General features: G+C 33.7%; 1 protein-coding gene and 1 long non-coding RNA gene across 6 annotated transcripts; one reads left to right on the top strand and one right to left on the bottom strand.

Moving 5' to 3' along the window:
* On the bottom strand, window positions 1-4,255 carry LOC112743780 (uncharacterized). 5 transcript variants are annotated; one of them, XR_011871116.1, is made up of 8 exons: window positions 3,808-4,255; window positions 3,323-3,377; window positions 2,850-2,951; window positions 1,974-2,055; window positions 1,582-1,653; window positions 800-869; window positions 388-563; window positions 1-279 (listed from the first exon to the last, which is right to left on the bottom strand). It is a non-coding gene; the product is annotated as an uncharacterized lncRNA (long non-coding RNA). The 5 variants fall into 5 exon arrangements; XR_011871115.1 differs by having other exon boundaries at window positions 3,148-3,377; window positions 3,808-4,204; XR_003813644.2 differs by lacking the exon at window positions 3,323-3,377 and adding an exon at window positions 1,076-1,132 and having other exon boundaries at window positions 3,808-4,199.
* A 901-nt stretch (window positions 4,256-5,156) lies between these two features.
* Window positions 5,157-8,029, top strand: LOC112742978 (protein LURP-one-related 15-like). Its single transcript, XM_025792216.2, has 3 exons — window positions 5,157-5,409; window positions 6,446-6,673; window positions 7,895-8,029. The coding sequence occupies exons 1-3, from the start codon at window positions 5,164-5,166 to the stop codon at window positions 8,027-8,029; spliced, it is 609 nt and encodes a 202-aa protein (XP_025648001.2). The 5' UTR covers window positions 5,157-5,163.
* Window positions 8,030-19,668: the final 11,639 nt, after the last annotated feature.

Below are 19,668 nucleotides of genomic sequence, written 5' to 3'. Positions count from 1 at the left end.
TTATGCAAAAACTAAATCATATTATTAAAATAAACTTTATATAAAAATACAAACATAAACGGGCACAGAAAAATTGAAAAAATAAAAAGAAAAGAAAAGAAATTTACTGCAAAGTCATCACTTTGCAAAGTAAAATTTACAACATCTAAAACACACTATTGAAGTAATGCTAGACATTGAAATGTTAATAAAGTTGGCTCGAGCCTCGGTTGCTACAGCCTTCGCAAACATTGTCTTTCCAGTATCAAGGGGGTCAAAGAGTAGTATTCCCTTGCAGGGCTACACCAAAGTAATTGCAATGAGATGCTATAATGCAGGTCAAAATCTGCTTGAAAATGGACGACATATAAAAGTGTAATATTGACAGAAAAGGGAGTCCCCACCCACCTTAGCCACCTGTCCTTTGCTAAAGAGTTTAGGTCTCTATAGAGGAATAACCAACTCCTTCAAGGTGTCCTTCACATTTTCTAAAGTCCTAATATCATCAAAAGTGACCCCAATATCACTTGGAGGAATCACATCAGCAAGCAGTTTTTCTCAAATTCATTCTCAATAACCACATCCTGAGCAAAATGGGGAGGGGGAGAAAGAAAAACAACAATAAATATTAAGAATTAAAGAATAGTTCACATATATTTCAGTAAAGAACCACCATTGAAACAAGTAATTAAAGTTCCATCTAAAAAATAAGTTTACAAGGCAACATGTTTACAAGGCTACGATGCAAAATTCAATTACATTTGGCCATGGGTGCTGAAGATTTGATTAGAAAAGAGATGAAAATTAGTGATTAGATTACCTTCAGCGATTTTTTTGAATTCTTGTTTCCACCTTCAATGTCCTGGAGAATGTTCAGCCCATACTTAAGGCTGAACCAATAAAATGTAAAATAAGTGTTACAAGATGAATTTAAGTTCATATAAAATGTAAAATAGTGTTTACAGGTGAACTTAAGTTCACATAATTCTATTTGTTTTACTGCTTAATTTTCTTAACGTCAATAGGAGGGAAATATATAAAAATTATTAGAACCAGCTTTCTGCAGATATCACAAGCTTAGAGTCTTCGACAAAACCTTCAGCCAAATGCATAAAATGGTGACTTATATTCCAGCTAATGATTTTTTCTACACCTAGTATAAAGAAGGAAGAGATATCATTGGTAGCTCGCATAAATATCAATATTTACCATAAAATAGCATTGCACACTTACATGTAACATTTCACTAAGGTATTTTCTATAAGGTCATCACTTATCAGTACCTTTAAGTAGTTAATAGCCAAAATTAAGCCTATATATATATAGATGCCTCAATTTAGTGGATTAGGCTACATTTTAGCTACTCACTCAACCAAATGTTGTATTTTTTAATCATGCCAAAGCTCAAGAAAACCAATCCTTAACCAAACAAAGCAATTAATTGTTCAGGAAAACATTTGTCACAAAGATTTGAAAAAAGTTTACTTTGCCACACTAATGACACCTAGTAAAAGTGCATATAAAGTAGTGTGAGTATTTATCATTTCCATATCATGACTACGTGAATCAAGGTACATCAAGGAAAGGCTAATATTATTTTACCGGAAAAGAAAGACCAAGTAATGCTGCTGGATTGGCCCCAAGCTTTGTTTATAGAATGCCAGCATGTGTGGTCTGGAAACATAAAGATTGAGCCATCAAAATCAGAAGCAATATATTCTCAAAACTCATTAGATCACTAAAACAGAAGTTAGCTAACATAATACAATAATCAAACAGCACATTGTCCTTTCGACTATCGAGCTGGGTATATGATCCAATTACAACAACATTTTGTGGTAAGCTTTCAAGTTTACTCTTCAGAATGTCTGAATTACCAATGATTGCCTTCTCAACATCTTTAATGAAAACAACTAGTGCAACACTTTTACTCTGATTGGAGACACCCTATACATGCAATTAAAAAAAATCACTAAAGGATGCTAACGTCTTACAATCTCATGTAAGAGCCGAGACAATTAACTGTAATCTTGTCAAAGTCATCTCCTCCAGAACCATCCCACAGTAACTGATTAGCTGCAATATAAATCATCAATGAATTTTAAACACAAATATGGCATAAAAATGACAATGCTTGCCAAAGAAACACCAAACAGACAAAGAGAATCACTGGAACAAAAGTATCTGCAATTGCCTTCACAAAGGCCTCCAAGATCATTGCCATATGGAATTGATCTATCTAACCTAATCCAATTTTTGAAGACCCGTTATCTTCAAATGCGAGGATAATTCTGCCATGGGAGCCATGGCTTGGTCCTCTACAAATATAGTGAAAGTATATAAAAGATTTCTTAGTGTCCAGGGAGAACAAAAGTTAACCCTCCCCTTCCCCCTCCTCAAAAAAAGTAATAGCATAGTACTTAACTAGAACATATTTACACAAGTTTTTAGAAGTTTTTTCCTTTTTTTTCCCCTTCTCCCTCAAGGCGTATATATACATTATTGCATAGCAAAATTTCTTTTAGAATATAGGAAATTGACACAAATAGAAGTTTCATTAGCAATGTAAACAGAAAATTGCATAAGATATGGAACAAAAATGAATATTGTAGTAAAGCTGACTAGTTTCTCTGCAAAGCATAAATGGAAACTACAATGAAAGCATGAAACATATACATGGCCAGAGCACAAGAAAGAAGCCATAAACACAATTCTTTCACAAAGTACACTACATCCACTAAGCTACAAGCAAAATACACAGGGAGATAGAGAAAGGTAAAATCTAAACCTCTGAATTGGAAAAAGAAAAACTTGACAGTGAATTTGAAACAGTATAAAGTGCACAATTAAATTCATCTAACAAGTGATACCTTAGGAAGTTGTATTGGCACCCTATTGGGAAAAAGACGAGTAAGTTGCTTTACTGCTTTAGGACTTTCTTTGCTCCTATCAAGCAATCTAGTGAACTTATCCTAAACAATAATGTTAAAGCAAAAAATAAAATTAGTAAACCCGACTTCATACGTAGCAGAATTTCAATTCTTAGTTTCTCAAAGACTATCACATGGCAATACAACAAAAGAATTTCTTAAGTAACATTTCCAAACAATAAAACTTCAAAAAGAAAATACTTTAAACACCAAAAAACTATCAACATATTTAACTTACTTTTTTTTTTCAAAATGGCAAAACCATTTATAGTTACATTACTGCTGCTCACATCTTACCAAGCATGCTTCCATTTGAACTTGGTATTATCCAAATATCACATTAAGTTAACACACAATTCCACAGAGCTTTAAAAAATAGAAAAGAAAAAGAAAGACAGAGTGGTTTTTACAACCAAAAAACTTGAATGAGCAGACATTGTTCCTCTTCAATCTACAACCTGCATCAGTCTGAATTTGTATTCTGTTACCAGGAAACTATTGAAGCTCGGTGGTGAACAAGTGAACTAAGCAAGTAAATCTACGTATACAAATCAAAACAATGATCAAAAGAATGCTTTTTGACTTTACCAGTTTTCCCAAACAATTTATAACAATGACCAAAATAATAATAAGAATACTCTTATAGATACTGATTAAGCCTTTTTTAATTTAATTTATTTATCTGATTAAAGTCATTGAACCAAATTTATTTACATCTAACTAGCTATTACACTAACTCCCTACTGACTGCATCTCCAAGTGAGAGCAACGAGCTCCACTATCCTCCAACAGTGAGAGGCCAGAGGTCAGAGGAGTTAGTGATAAGGACGACGACAAGGACGAGGACCAACAAGGGTTAGGGATGAACAGAGGCCATATGAGAGGACGAGGAGCTTACCGTCGATGACATCGTCGAAGAAGCAAGCAGAGGCGTCATTCGATGGATATTAGAGAGGCGATGCCACAGGCGATTTTTGGGCAGCAATTCAGCGATAGAGATGTAGTAGTAGCAATAAGCCAGAGGGACCCAGGCGAGGTGAGCGTCGCCGTCTGTGTCAACGCCGACGATAGTGGCAAAGAACGTTGCTGGGCCGGAGCTGCTACTGGTAGTGGGAGTGAGGAGGAAGTAGGACGAACTGAATCTGGGGTTGTTAGGTTTCAAAATTAATATTTTTTATTTTTTTTAATTCAAAACAATGCCATTTAGGGTGTGACAGAGAGAGGGCTAGGTGCGAGGGTTAGATGAAGGGATGTGATGAACATGAAGGCGAGCTATTGCTGGGTTTCGACGACTTCTTTAGGGTTAAAGTGAATTTGAAAACATAGTGTTTGGGGAGGCTGTTATCACTTCTAGGGTTAAAAGTGAAAACATAGAAAAAAGTAAAGTGTTTGGAAAAAAATGGGTGGAAAATTAATTTTTTTTGGAGGTTCTATTGGTACGTTTTTGTAGGGTGTCTAAATAAATACAGGATATAGGCACGCTTTAAAAATATGACAATTAGAAGACAAATTAGTCACGATTTAAAGCGTACCTGTTTTTTTATAAGACTACGCTTTTGAAGCGTGACAAAAAAAAATATGGCCAAATCACAAATAAGTAGCCACCCTCATAAAAGCGTGTTGATTTCTTTCTAAAGTGTGACAAAAAAAGCGTGGTAAAATCACAAACTAGTGGTCACCCTCATAAAAGTGTGGCTATTGACCACTTTTGGCCACGCTTTAAAAGCGTGACAAGAAAAAAGTGTGCCAACAAGCTTTTTCTTATAGTGAAATGTGATACATATAGCTCGTGATGTGTCTTATCTCGTTTAAATGTAAACGAGATATACTAAAAATCAAATCATTTACCGTGTAAATGACATAAATAAAAACCAAATCATTTACAGTGTAAACGACATAAGTAAAATAATAGATTTCAATAATTAAACAAATTACGTATTTTAGTAAATAAAATTATTTATTTAAAAAAATTCAGCAAATTTGGCTAGCATCTAATAGAGAAGGAAAACGAAACAAAACATATATTACAAAAGAAAAAAGACCAACCATAAATCAATTCCATCACTCAACTTTCGCCGGAAAAATAGTAAATTGAAATCTATAGCAATAGAAACTAACCTGAAAATAGTTTTCACTTTTCCCATTCTTGTTCATCATCCATTAGACCACAAAGAAATAAAACCTTAGCAGCTTGATGTCATATCATATTTGATACACAGTTTTTTTTATGGCTATGTATCTGGATAACCCTAATATGCCACCATCCGTTAGCTCTACCGGCGCCACCGTCTACGCCGTTATTGGACCCCAATTTTGTGCTCCACATGCAGTGGATCTAACCCTGGTGAAGAACGTAGTGAAATTAAGCGACACTTGCTTTGATGTCACCGATGTCAATAACAACCTCGTTTTCAAAGTCAAGTCCAATGTTGTGTCCCTTCATGACCGCATTGTCATCAAAGATCCTCAGGGTAACACCATCATCACACTCCGACACAAGGTTTGTTTTGATTTCCTCTTAATCTCCTCCTTAATTGTTTAATTACATGATTGTTGTTTCCCTCGTCCAAAAAAAGTCGAGCTAATTATTAGGTATAATAACGTAGCCAAGTTATTTTTAAATTATTGTTTAATAATTTGACTAATTTCTATAAAACAAGATTTTTATTTGAGTTTAAAACTATTTTTAAAAAATAGATTTATTTTATTTAAATATGATATGATCTCCTTTTTAGTCTTTATTATATTTTATCTCTTTATGCGCTAACACAGCAACTTCCAAATTCCGATGACAATTTTCTATCAGTTGTCGGAACACCATTTAGTATATATGATAAAAGATTAATTTATTTTTAACTAAGCTAACATTAATTATGTTCTATAGTATCTTATTTGTGTTTTTTTCCATAGTATTAGGTGAATAAATCTTTTTAATTACCAAATCCAATTAAATGAGTCCAATAATTTATTAGTTTAGGAAAACTACTCACACAATATAATGTACATGTGACAACAGCTATAGCCAAGAATAAAAGGCTTGTAAGTTGTAATTGATCATCTTCAATTTCTCTTGCGGTTCATTTTCTTCTCTCCTGTCTCTCTCTGTTACATGAGAGAGAAAACAAATGTAAAGTTAATTTTAAAAAATGAGTGAGCAGAATTATTTATCTATGTTCCAATAATTATTTGAATTTAATTTTGATACATTATTATAAAAAAATTTTATAGTCGTACAATTACATTCGTTTTTATTGATAATCATTCACGCGGTCAATTTAAAAAGTAATAATTTTTATTAATGTGACGTTACATAATTAAATATACTACGTATAAAACTAGTTTATATTTATAGTCGATCAAAATTAAATTTTAATTATTTATCGACTAAAATTGGTTTTTTTTTTCTAACTAGTTTATTTAATTTATAATAAAACAAACGATTATTATAGAAAAAATGAATGAAAAGTTATTCAGCTAACTGAAAAGATCCTAATTAATCTATATATTATATGCATATAATAACTCCCATGGCGCAGACGATGACTCTACATGATCGATGGCAATGTTTTAGGGGTGACAGCGTGAAAGACAAAGATCTGATATTCAACGTAAGACGAACCTTCTTTGTCCAACATGTTGCCAAATTGGATGTGTTCTTAGCCAGTAACACCGACGAAAAAGTTTGTGATTACAAGGTTAAAGGTAGCTTTCTTGAACGATCAGCCACAATTTATGTTGGTGAGACCGACATTATTACCGCCGCGGTAAGTGACTAATTAATTTATCACCGCCACATTTAATTATCTGAAAAATATAAAAAAATTAATTTTAAATAGTCAATATTAATTATTATTTTTAATGTTAAAAATTTTTAGTTTTTATATAAATTTAAGAACTAAGATTAAAAATTTATAATTTAATATTTAAATTTAAGATAAATACAGTAATTTTAAAAAATTTGGTTGATTTCTCACTGTAACTATCTAGCTACTTTATTGAATTATTACTTGTAATTTTGTACTTGTTTAAGCGTCATTAAATCGATAAAAAATATTTCTTTTAATAAAATTTTTTTAGTGTGTTTGAGAAATTTTTAATAATAAAAATAAAAACACTAGAAAAATAAAAAAATATATTTTTTGAGAAGATGCAATTTACATATTTTTTTAAAAGATTTTTTTTTAAAAAAAAGATGTTTTCACATAATAAATGAACAAAAAAATACTTTTATCTGTTTTTACCTAAACATAATTGATCATTAAAAAGATCTTTTTACATGAAAGATCTAAACATAAAATTACTTTTATTTTTGTAAAAAATCTTTTAAAAAAATATCATTTAAAATTTTTTTTCGAAAATAGTGCCTAAACAAACCCTTCAAATAGATTCTAAATAATTGTTGCTTTAGATAAATTAATTCTTAAAAAAGAAATTGAAAAATTATTTTTTTAAATATTATATCAACTAATTTTAAATAAAATAAAACACAATTTCTTTATTTTTTAAATTTTTAAAAATTTAATCCCAACCATATTATTATTTTTAAAATAAATTAAAGACTAACATTTTATTTTTAAAAATTATTAAAAAAATAATTTGTTTGATATTCTGAAAGATTGAAATCTATTTTATTAGTCGATATATTTTTTTTTGTTAAAAATTAATCTTACCAAAACAAAATTATTAATGACCAATTTGAAGTTTCACTGTTTTTTTTGTTTATTTTAGTTAGTATAATATGAGTTTAGTTAATATGTATTTTAAAGACATATGTTAAAATTATTAATAAAAAAATTATTATAAAAAATTGTACAAAATTTAATTTCTAATAAAATTAATGTGTATCTGTTAAAATAAAATATTTAAAAATTTTTATTAACAGTACTATTAATTTATAATACTCTAACGATATATGTGACTCTTATAATATTACATAGTCATTAAATGAAATCATCGGAATATTATGGTGTTAATTGCACATGCAGATGAAAAAACATCACACTGCTGGGAGTATTCTCATTGGAAAAGACAATTTCACAATCTCTGTGAGCCAAAACTTTGATTATGGGTTTGCTGTGGCGATAATTATGATTCTTTATGAGCTCAACCATGACGATTAGAGACAATTTTTTAATAGTTCACAAATTATAATATTTCTTTTTTTTTAGTTAGGAACATATATATAATAATAGTTGAATGATTTTATTAAAAAGACAAAATTTTAATACTTTTAATAATAAAATAAAATATATATGCATTTACTTTTGTGTTTTAACAATATTGATCTTTGAAAATTTAAGTGATGATATTTAAACTTTTATAGGAAGGTATTTAAGACACTTGTTATCGAAACATTTTTAAAAAAAAGTTAAACCGTAAATTAAACTGAGAAATGTTTGAAAACTAACATATTTTATTAATATTAAATAACACTTTGACCAATATTTTATTTTTATTTAATAATTTAGAATTTAAAACTTAAAATTTAGTACATAAAATTATAGTTAGTCAAGTATTTACTATAAATGATAAATTTTATTAGTTATATAACAGAAAATAATAATATCACTTTTTTTTATAATATCACTTTTTTTTTTTTACAAATTTATACAAAATACAATATAAAAAATTCATATAAAGAATGATTTTATCAAAAATAAAAGTGATATTATCATTTTCCTTATATAACATTGTTCAACTAAACTTATTAAACTTATATAACATTGTTCAACTAAACTTATTAAACTTTTAAAGATCTAATCGATACATCATATATAATTCTCCTATAGTGTGAACGCTGTTAGCTAGGAGAAGGAATTGATTAGAATAGAAAAGAATAATAAGATTGAAGAGAAAGATTAAGAGAAAAGGAATTACTTATATAAATAAATACAAAACTTAAAAATTGAAATAGAACAATACAATACCTAGTGTTGCTATCACTACTTATAGCTATAGAAAATTAACTTTGTTAAAATCTAACTTAATGTGGTAAATAAATTAACTATCGTTAAGAGATAATTATTATTGTTAGCAGTGATTTTTAACTAAAATAAATTTTTCTATCACTCTAACTAAAATTATAAAAATGAGCACTTTTTGAAAACCATTTAACTATAATCAGTTACAGCTTATTTTTATTGGCTATTGAATATTAGCTTAACATCATTTCAAATATCTTCTCTCAAGTTAAAATTAATTGAATTAGCTGCAAGTTCAGTAATATTATTATCATCCTCCCTTGAATTAAGACTTGTTGAGGATTAAAACCTTTCATTATCCACATAATATTCTTCCTTAAGTGGGGCGTATAAGTCAAACATACCCAACTTAAAAAGTAAAAATTCACAACAAAAATTATTGTTATAGACGAAGGAGATATAAATAAGAATTTGAATATAATAGACGATAAAAAAATATGTTTACAAAAATAAAAATAAAAAAATAACCTAAAGATATATTTGTCTTTTTATAACAAAGATTTAGTCCTTCTCTCCAAATATTATAAAAAATAATTCTTTTTAATAATTTTTGTATTAAAGATCTTTGATAATTAAATCTCTTTGACGGTCCTTCATAATAATTTTTTTTAGAAAGATTAAGGCACAATTCAAAAGGTCTCAAACTTGCATCGTATCAAGTTGAATTATTTTATCAAATAATTAATAGACAACTTCAAGAGCTTAACAACCATTTTACATAAGTAAATATTGAGTTTTTTCCTTGCACCTCCAACGTAACCTTACCCCCAGAGCTTCGTCGCGCTTCCAACCCGAACCCCAGAACTTTATCGCGCTTCTAACCCCTGCTTCGGCGCTCCCTTCGTAGGCGCTCCCTCCGTAGGCTCTCCCTCTGTCTGCGCTCCCTCTGTTGGCGCTCTCTCCATCTCAAAGCCTCCGTCGTGCTCACTCTCTTGTAAGCCCTCAAATGTCACTCCTTCCTCCATGGCTAAAACTCATAACGCTCTATTTTTTCTCCTATGTTGTCGGTCTCTGTCTCCTCCTGCGTGTGGCTATGCTGAATGTAAAACCCGTAGAATTAGTAAATAATTAACTAATAAATTAATTATTATTTAAAGAAATTGAAAAATATTAATTTTATAGCTTAATGAGATAGAGTTAATTAAAATAAGAATTTTGACACTAATTTTAAAAAATTTGACCCGAAATTGGGCTAAACGGACTGAATCGGGCAAACTGGGCCCATATTAAGCCCAAGGCCCAACCCAATTAATGCCACAAAAGAGCTTCAGCTCTCTCTCCCTCTCCCATTTCACACACACACACTGGAAACTAGAGGAGGAGGAGAGGAAGAACATACAAATCCTTGGCTTGATTTCAATCTCAAATAACTTTTGATCCGGAGCTCCGATCGCCACACCGTTTGTTGCCATGCGTTCACCACGACGAGCTCTACAAGTCCCATCCAACAATTTCATAGGTAAGCCTCATTCTCACTCCATGAAGCTCAGCCCTTAATTTCGAAAATTAATTGGGTTTAGTGTTGAGAAATTGTGTAATTTCGGTGTTTAGGACAGAATTAGCTTCGTGGACTTGCCGGGTCTTGTTTCAATTTTGCATTGGTAAGGTGAGACAACCCTAACCCTTGTCAAATTACTGAATTTGTGAACCTTAAGATAATTCTAGCGTTGTTGTATGAAAATTTAGATTCAATTGTGTACTTGGAAATAATTTAGTGATATTGGAGGCAAATTGGCAAAGTTGGGAGCTTGAGCTTGAACTTTGGGAGTGTGGATATTTGTTAACGGTGGATACTTGAGGCGTACTGAGCTTAGGGAGGAATCAGCCAAGTATGGTTTTGGTTTCTCGTAACTAAAATGTAATGTGCTGTGAAAACTTAGGCTAGCTGACCGTAGGGCAGGATTGGACTATTTATATTGTTGATGATTGGATTTGGTGGACATGTATGAGGGTTGAAAATGTTGAAATTATGGTCGAGACTTTGATGTTATGATATGTGATATTGTATGTGAATATTTTCAATGAAAGTATTGATGTTGTTTATGATGTTGCATAAAGTTGTTTGAGAATTTGGATTATTGATTGAAATGGTAATATAATGGTAAGTTGGTGTGTATGAGGAAGCTGTGGGATGAATAGGGAAGATTGAAATATGAATTGGAAGGGTTCATTGCTGTGTTGGTAAACTTTGGTTTTGATTTTAAAAGGTTTGAAATTTATTGCTTTGAAACTTGAGTTTTTGGAAGTTTTGAGAAAAATCTTGATTTTTGGCCAATTTTGGTGGATCATAACTTAGTCTCCGAACCTTCAAATTTTATCAAACTTGCCTTGAAAGAAAATTTGATTCGAGAGGTTTACACTGTTCGAAAAATAGAGGAAAAATATTTTAAAACGAGAAAGTTATGTGCGATCAAATATTGGTGTGCAAAATAGAAATTAAGGACTTAGCAGCTTTTTTGAGATTTCTGATAAGCATGTGTACGCGAGGAACACACGCGACGCAAGCAGTCCATTCGGGTTGGAGCACTCGCGTACGCGAGCAAGGAGGTCGCGTACGTGACCACCTATTTTTAGCCGTGTGCATACGCACGGCAGGGGTGTGCATACGAACAGCCCCTATTTTTCTGAAATATGAATGTTGTATTTCTAAACCATTCCTCTAGTTTCCAATGCCTTTATAACTCTCATTTAAAACCTGGTAGATAGATTTTTAGGTAGTGAAGTATGGTTGGAACTGTTGGGGAATATATCTTGTTGGTGAAGAAAGAGGTAAAACTGAATGATGAGGGTGGCGGAAGTACTATTTATGTAATGGGCCTAAGGGCTATGTTAAATTATAATTTTTGGCTGATAATGATTATGTTTGAGATATACGTGACCGGGTAAGACGCAGTGATGTTATCCACTTGCTCCGTGTATGAATTAAGAATGAATAGATGAATGAGAATGAATTGTTATGATAATGAAATGTGTTTCTGAATGTGACTCCGGGTAAGATGCCGTGGTGTTATGCACTTACTCCGGGTAAGAGTTAATAAGCTGGGTAAGATGCAGTAGTGTTATCCACTTGCTCCGGGAAAGTTCGAGGCTTCTGGTAAGATGCATGGGCTGTGTTCTATTGTCGGTTACTCCGGGTTGAGAATTATAATACCGCCTGGGTAAGAGGCAGGGTGAAGTTTTCCCCTGCTCCAGGTACGTGGGTAAGATGCAAGGGTTACGGCATTGTCCCACTTGCTCTGTATTTGGTGTTCTGTCCACGGTTAGCTACCAGGACATGTTAGACTGGCTATGTAACTGACAGTTGATATCTACGGCCAGTAGAAAAGGCATGCATCATACACATCTGTTTGTCTTATTTGAGTTTGCATTAATTAAGATTGCCTTTGTGAAATTACTATGCTTACTCGCTATATGATTTTCTTGTTGTACCTGTATACTACTTGTGTTTGCTTTGTCTGTGTGGTTTTACTAGTGTTCGGAGGATTGGAGGAAAGACGATGATTTTAGGGATTTAGTTAGAATTGAGATAGAATCAAGAATCCTTAGATAATCTACCCTATTTATGGTTTTAAATTTACAAACTTTAAGACTTGAATCTGAGTGTCGGAGTTCTAGGATCACCTTTGGCTTTTTCGGAACATTATATGTTAGATATGTGGGCATTGTTACCATGCTGAGAACCTCTGGTTCTCACTCCATACATATTTCGTGATTTTCAGATACAAGACGTGAGGCACCTTGCGGAGGCATGCTGGAAGCTTCTGATTGTGAAGATTTCTATGTCTTTTGGGGCTTTATTTTGGTTATATGTATATATGCAAATACTTATTATCTCTACTACCTATGTATATGATGTATTAACTTCCTCTTAGAGGTTATTTTGGAGAAACAGGTTCTGTAAATTGTGTTCTAGGTTCTCTTGTATATATGTATATATACTTATATGCTCTGGCCTATTTATCTTCGCGAGCCAAGTCATGAGCCTTGTTAATTGTATTTTGGGACTCTTTGGTATATATCCATGTTAGCTTACTCTTACCTTGCTTCGTACACGTTGTCGCTTTGTGCGTGTTGCGATTTTTGTTTTACCACTTTTGTTTTGACTTTTCTTCAAAGGCTCCTAGTTATAAACTTTTTGAAACTATATTATATATATAATTTTACTTTTAGAAGTCGTAATACTTCACCACCTCTGTCTTATGACTTAAGCATAAGATTCTATGTGGTAGGATGTTACATTATGGTATCAGAGCAGTTCGTTCCTATAGAGCCTGAGGGACGGACTGACTATGCTTCTAGACATACTCTGTGTTCTGTATATGTGCTATTTAGGATATCTGACTGATATGTGTGGCATACTTGTTCGTGAACATGCATTTGGGGCTCTAAGACACATGAGATATTGAAACTGATCACCTTAATAATAATTGTTTGGTGTGAATAGAGACCAAATGGCGTCTCACAGATCCGGGCAAGGTACTCGAAAAGAAAATCCCGTGGTCGAACTGACGCAAGGATGTCAAGGCGGAGACCCTGGTGCTTGTACAAGTAACGTGGGTCGATATTATAAGTCTATATCCCTGACTAACTTCCTTAAGAGTAGTCCACCTCGGTTTAACGGGAATGGCAATGCTTTGGAGGTTGATCAGTGATTTCAAGATGTGGAGAGATTTTTGTACACTCAGCGTGTTCTTGAAGTGCAGTCGGTGGAGATAGTAACTTATATATTGGAGGGAGATGCTCAGAATTGGTGGCAGGAGCTATGCCATACCATGCAGGTGGAGTTAACAGATATCCCTTGGAACAGGTTTAAGACAGAATTTTACGAAAAATATTTCTCGCACGCAATCCGCACTGCAAAGGAGTTGGAGCTAACGCAGCTGAAGCAGAAGGATATGTTTGTTGCTAAGTATACCCAGGAATTCAATCACTTGTGCCATTTTTCAAAGACTTTCCAAGAAAATCTAGCCGATTATGAAGAGTGGGTTTGCACCCAATACGAGAAAGGACTTAAAAGAGATATCTTCAATTATATATATCCACAAATGATAAGGAATTTCACTGAGTTGGTGAACAAGAGCCAGTTCGCAGAAGATTGCTCCATGAAATAGGCGCTGCAACTGGAAGATTATGATGAGACGGCTCCAGATGAGCTGCACAGGGCCGGACTGGGTTTATGTTTTTGATGTGGGGCACGGGGCACATGTCCAGGGATTGTTCACGAAGGAGAGCCATAGGTGCGGGTTGGCCGCAACAGGATCAAGGTAAGTGTCATACCGAACACGTAAGTTGGATTTGTTCTGCTTGGAGCTGGAACCTCGCATTCATTTAGATTGCAAGACAAAGTTGGAAATTTAAGGCTGGTAACGTCAGACGTAGTGTTAAACTTGGAATCAAACTAGGAGTTGAGGCCAAGGAGAGAATTTACAACTGTTTTCTTTAGTAACTGAAATTTTTATAGGCAAAAATTTTCGTTAGGAGGGTAGAATGTAAAACCCGCAGGATTAGTAAATAATTAATCAATAAATTAATTACTATTAAAAGAAATTGAAAAATATGAATTTTATAGCTTAATGAGATAGAGTTAATTAAAATAAGAAATTTGACACTAATTTTAAAGAATTTGCCCCGAGATTGGGTTGAAGGGGCCGAATCGGGCAAATCAGGCTCGTATTAGGCCCAAGGCCCAACCCAATTAATGAAACAAAAGAGCTTTAGCTCTCTCTCTCCCATTTCACACACACGCGCTGGAAACTTGACGAGGAGGAGAGGAAGAACATGCAAATCCTTGGCTTGATTTCAATCTCAAATAACTTTTGATTCGGAGCTCTGATCGCCGCACCGTTTGTGGCCACACGTTCACTGTGACAAGCTCTACAAGACCTATCCAACAATTTCATAGTTAAGCCTCATTCTCACTCCATGCAGCTCAGCCCTTAATTTTGAAAATTAACTGAGTTTAGTGTTGAGAAATTGTGTAATTTCAATGTTTAGGACTGAATTAGCTTCGTGGACTTACCGGATCTTGTTCCAATTTTGTGTTGGTAAGGTGAAAAAAACCCTAACCCTTGTCAAATAACTGAATTTGTGAATCCCAAGGTAATTCTAGCATTGTTTTATGAAAATTTATATTGACTTGTGTACTTGGAAACAATTTGGTGATATTGGAGGCAAATTGGCAAAGTTGGGAGCTTGAGCTTGAACTTTGGGGGTGTGGATATTTATTAACGGTGGATACTTGAAGCGTTTTGAGCTTAGGGAGGAATCGGCCAATGTATGGTTTTGGTTTTCCGTAACTAAAATATAATCTGTCGTGAAAACTTAGGTCAGCTGACCATAGGGCAGGATTAAACTATTTATATTGTTGATGATTGGATTTGGTGGACATGTATGAGTGTTGGAAATGTTGAAATTGTGGTTGCGACTTTGATGTTATGATATGAGATATTGCATGTGACTATTTGCAATGAAAATGTTGATGTTGTTTATGATGTTGGCATAAAGTTGTTTGGATTATTGATTGAAATGGTAATATAATGGTAAGTTGGTATGTATGGGGAAGTTGTAGGATGAACAGGAAAGATTGAAATATGAATTGGAAGGGTTCATTACTGTGTTGGTAACCTTTGGTTTTAATTTTAAAAGGTTTGACGTTTATTGCTTTGAAAGTTGAGTTTTGGAAGTTTTGAAAAAAATTTTGATTTTTGGCCAACTTTGGTGAATCATAACTTCGCCTCCGGACCTCTGAATTTTATTAAATTTATCTTGAAAGAAAATTTGATCCGAGAGGTTTACACCATTCGAAGAATGAAGAAAAAATGTTTCAAAACGAGAAAGTTATGCACGATCAAAGATTGGTGTGCAAAAGAGAAATTATGGACTTAGCAAATTTTTTGAGATTTCCGCTAAGCATGCGTACGCGAGGAACACACGTGACACGAGCAGTCCATTCGGTTTGGAACACTCGCGTACGCGAGCAAGGGGGTCGCGTACGCGTCCAGCCATTTTTATCCGTGTGCGTACGAACGGCAGGGGTGTGCGTACGTACAGCACATGTTTTTCTGAAATATGAATTTTTGTGTTTGTAAACCATTCCTCTAGCTTTCAAAGCCTTTATAACTCTCATTTAAAGCCTGGTAGATAGATTTTTGGGTAGTGAAGTATGGTTGGAACTGTTGGGGAAGATATCTTGTTGGTGAAGAAAGTGGTAAAAGTGAATGATGAGGGTGGTGGAAGTACTATTTATGTAATGGGCCTGAGGGCTATGTTAAATTATGATTTATGGCTGATAATGATTATGTTTGAGATATACGTGACCGGGTAAGGCGCAGTGGTGTTATCCACTTGCTCCGGGTATGAATTAAGAATGAATAGATGAATGAGAATGAAATGTGAATGTGACTCTGGGTAAGATGCCGTGGTGTTATCCACTTGCTCCGGGTAAGAGTCAATAAGCCGAGTAAGATGCAGTGGTGTTATCCACTTGCTCCGGAAAACTTCGAGGCTTTGGGTATGATGCAAGGGCTGTGTTTTGTCGCCGCTTGCTCTGGGTCGAGAACTGTAACACTGCCTGAGTAAGAGGCAGGGTGAAGTTGTCCCCTGCTCCGGGTACGTGGGTAAGATGCAAGGGTTGCAGCGTTGTCCCACTTACTCTGTGTTTGGTGTTCTGTCCACGGTTATCTACTAGGACATGTCAGGCTGGCTGTGTAACCAACAGTTGATATCAACGACCACTAGGAAAGGCATGCATCATTTGCTTCTATTCGTCTTGTTTGAATTTGTATTATTTGGGATTGCCTTTGTGATATTACTATGCTTACTCGCTATATGATTTTCTTGTTGTACCTGTATACTACTTGTGTTTGCTTTGTCTGTTTTGTTTGTCTGTGTGGTTCTACTGGTGTTCGGAGGATTGGAAGAAAGGCGATGATTTTAGGGATTCATTTAGAATTGAGTTAGAATTAAGAATCCTTAGATAATCTACCTTATTTATGGTTTTAAATTTACAAACTTTAAGACTTGAATCTGAGTGTCAGAGTTCTAGGATCGCCTTTGACTTTCCTGGGATATTATATATTAGATATGTGGGCACTATTACCATGCTGAGAACCTCTGGTTCTCACCCCATACATATTTTGTGGTTTTCAGATGCAAGACGTGAGGCACCTCGCTGAGGCATGCTGGAAGCTTCTGATTGCGAAGATCTTTATGTCTTTTGGGGCTTTATTTTGGTTATATGTATATATGTAAATACTTATTATCTCCACTCCCTATGTACATGATGTATTAACTTCCTCTTAGAGGTTGTTTTGGAGAAACGGGTTTTGTAAACTGTGTTCTGGGTTCTCTTGTATATATGTGTATATACTTATATGCTCTGGCCGGTCTATCTTTGAGAGCCAAGTCACGAGCCTTGTTAATTGTATTTTGGGACTCTTTGGTATATATCCATGTTAGCTTACTCTTACCTTGCTTCGTATACGTTGTCACTTTGTGAGTGTTGCGCTTTTCATTTTACCACTTTTGTTTTTACTTTTCTTCAAAAGCTCTGATGAGAAGAATTTATTGTTTATCTAGATTTCCACAAAATATAGGTTCGTTTATAGCATAGCCCAAACCAACAATGAATTCTCACAATCAAAGTTTAATTTTTAAATACAAATATTAACCGAGATCGAGAGTAGTTCAACCTCGAGTCGTTCTCCCTAGGGATGCAATTGAAATGTTACGCTTTCGGTTATGGGAAAAAATGGGTTTTGCAATCAAAGAACAAAAGATTGAAAGAACTGAGAAATAAAAGAACAAAGAGATGATCAAAATTGGAATTAATGTAATTAAAGAGAAAATAAGGTCAAAACTAGTGAAAATGCTATAAATGCATAAAAGGGCCTTGACTTGGGAATGAGGATCCAAGGAATCCTATCATTGTCATAACCACAACTATGGCAACTATGATGAGTCAATCTCGCTTCGTCTACACCCAACATTGAGGAGTAAGTCGAATAAGCATAATTGACCTTAATCCATAGTTCTTAGCTAACTTACCAAATTAATTGGTAAAAAGCTAGCGTCAATGGAAACAAGAGTTAACTAACTATCCAAGAATTACCACTAAATGTCGGACATTATGACTCTAGTATCCTAAGAACTCAAATCCCATGCCAAGGTATGAAAATCTACTGAAAACTCATAATTGACATTTTCACAAACACCTAGTAGGCATAAAACCAAAACATGAGAATTTGCAAAGAAAAATGAAAACTATAACTAAAATATTCACAATATCAATAATAAACATTCAATCAAACAAATATAAATCATAAAGCACTAAATTCATCAACCGAAATTGCAAGAAACCAAAATTGCATATATTAACAAAGCAACTTGAACAAAAGAAAATTGTAGCAAGAGTAGTGAAATTAAAGGGAGGATTAAAGAGTACTTACAATGAGATAACAAAATCCAAGATCAAAATTGAACTATAAAATGCTACATTGAAAACCTAATTAAAACCCTAAGAGATAAATAAAAAATCACTACTCTACACTACTCCTACTCCTACTATGTAAAACTATGTCTAAGTGAGCTCCCCTCATGTATGATCATTTCCCCCCATGACTTAACATTACTTGATTCCACGAGTATGTTCCATGTGAATCCTTAATCATCCATATGTTCTACTTATATGAACCCATTTCAGTATGCATGCCTACGTAGCATAGGTGATCATTTATCAGTAACAACTTTTGACGGATAGCTTTGGCTTGTGCGGGTATGACAATATATCCGAATTCTCTGGTTACAATGGAATAAGTAACAATACACAGGGGCTTAGTTTCTGCATGATTATTTCAGCTCAATAAATAGATAGAGCCGTTGGATGCAACATATCCGGGATCAATTCCCTGCACATATGGGGGGCAACACAAGTTGGTATCCCACCGACCACTTGCTGAGAAATACGAAGTTAACCAACAACGTGCATATAAGAGTTTGTTCTTGTATATGTTGATCCAAGCGTAATTTATAGTATGTGGGACATAAACAAATGCATAGATGAAACCACATAAATTACAACGATGCTGGATGACATCAGGGATGCTACTTACATGTCCAGAGTTTGGATTCCAAACAAAAAATTAGTTGGACTTTCTTTCGTTGAGTATCGAATTGCCATATTCCCATTCTCACAGGCAATTATTTCAGAATGGCCTTGGTTGTTTCTTACAAATGGAACACTAACAGCTTCTCTGATTCCAGTTTGTATATTTATTTTGAAAAGCCAAGTTGCACCTGATCTTTGCCCTTTAGAAGAGATTAAAACATAAATGGATCCACACCTTCTTTTGGCATATTCCAAATGTGCTAAGATAAAATCTGTGGTGAGCTAGTTATTCCTCCAGAAGGTAGAAAGACTTCTGTCACGACCAATGCTTTTAGAATCGACTCTGACAAAAATTTCGAAAATCACATCAGTTGACAAAAGTGATAAGCTTTGTGTTTGTAGAGAAGTAGTAGACATTGTTAACTTCAGACTTAAGAGGGGGTGAGAAGAGAAGAATTAGTGAAATAACCTTTTATAATGACTGAAGAAACTTCGTTTTCATACATGTAATAAATGGTTATAGGTAATTTTATTAAGCAAATTCACATTTTAATAAATAATTACCAATTATTTATTTGGTTGCAAAAAATTTTAGTAGCCTATTGATTAGTTTTTGAACATCTAGTTTTTGAACACCAGACCAAAAGTTCCTTTTTTTTATGTATAATTGCAC

Source organism: Arachis hypogaea, chromosome 14 (assembly GCF_003086295.3).
Source record: "Arachis hypogaea cultivar Tifrunner chromosome 14, arahy.Tifrunner.gnm2.J5K5, whole genome shotgun sequence".
Lineage (NCBI taxonomy): Eukaryota > Viridiplantae > Streptophyta > Magnoliopsida > Fabales > Fabaceae > Arachis > Arachis hypogaea.
This window is presented reverse-complemented; position numbering and strand designations above follow the sequence as displayed.

Coding starts and splice junctions, on each gene's coding strand:
- LOC112742978 (XM_025792216.2), top strand. CDS start 5,164: ATGCCACCATCCGTTAGCTCTACCGGCGCCACCGTCTACGCCGTTATT. Junction 5,410..6,445: donor TCATCACACTCCGACACAAG/GTTTGTTTTGAT, acceptor CCCATGGCGCAG/ACGATGACTCTACATGATCG. Junction 6,674..7,894: donor CCGACATTATTACCGCCGCG/GTAAGTGACTAA, acceptor TTGCACATGCAG/ATGAAAAAACATCACACTGC.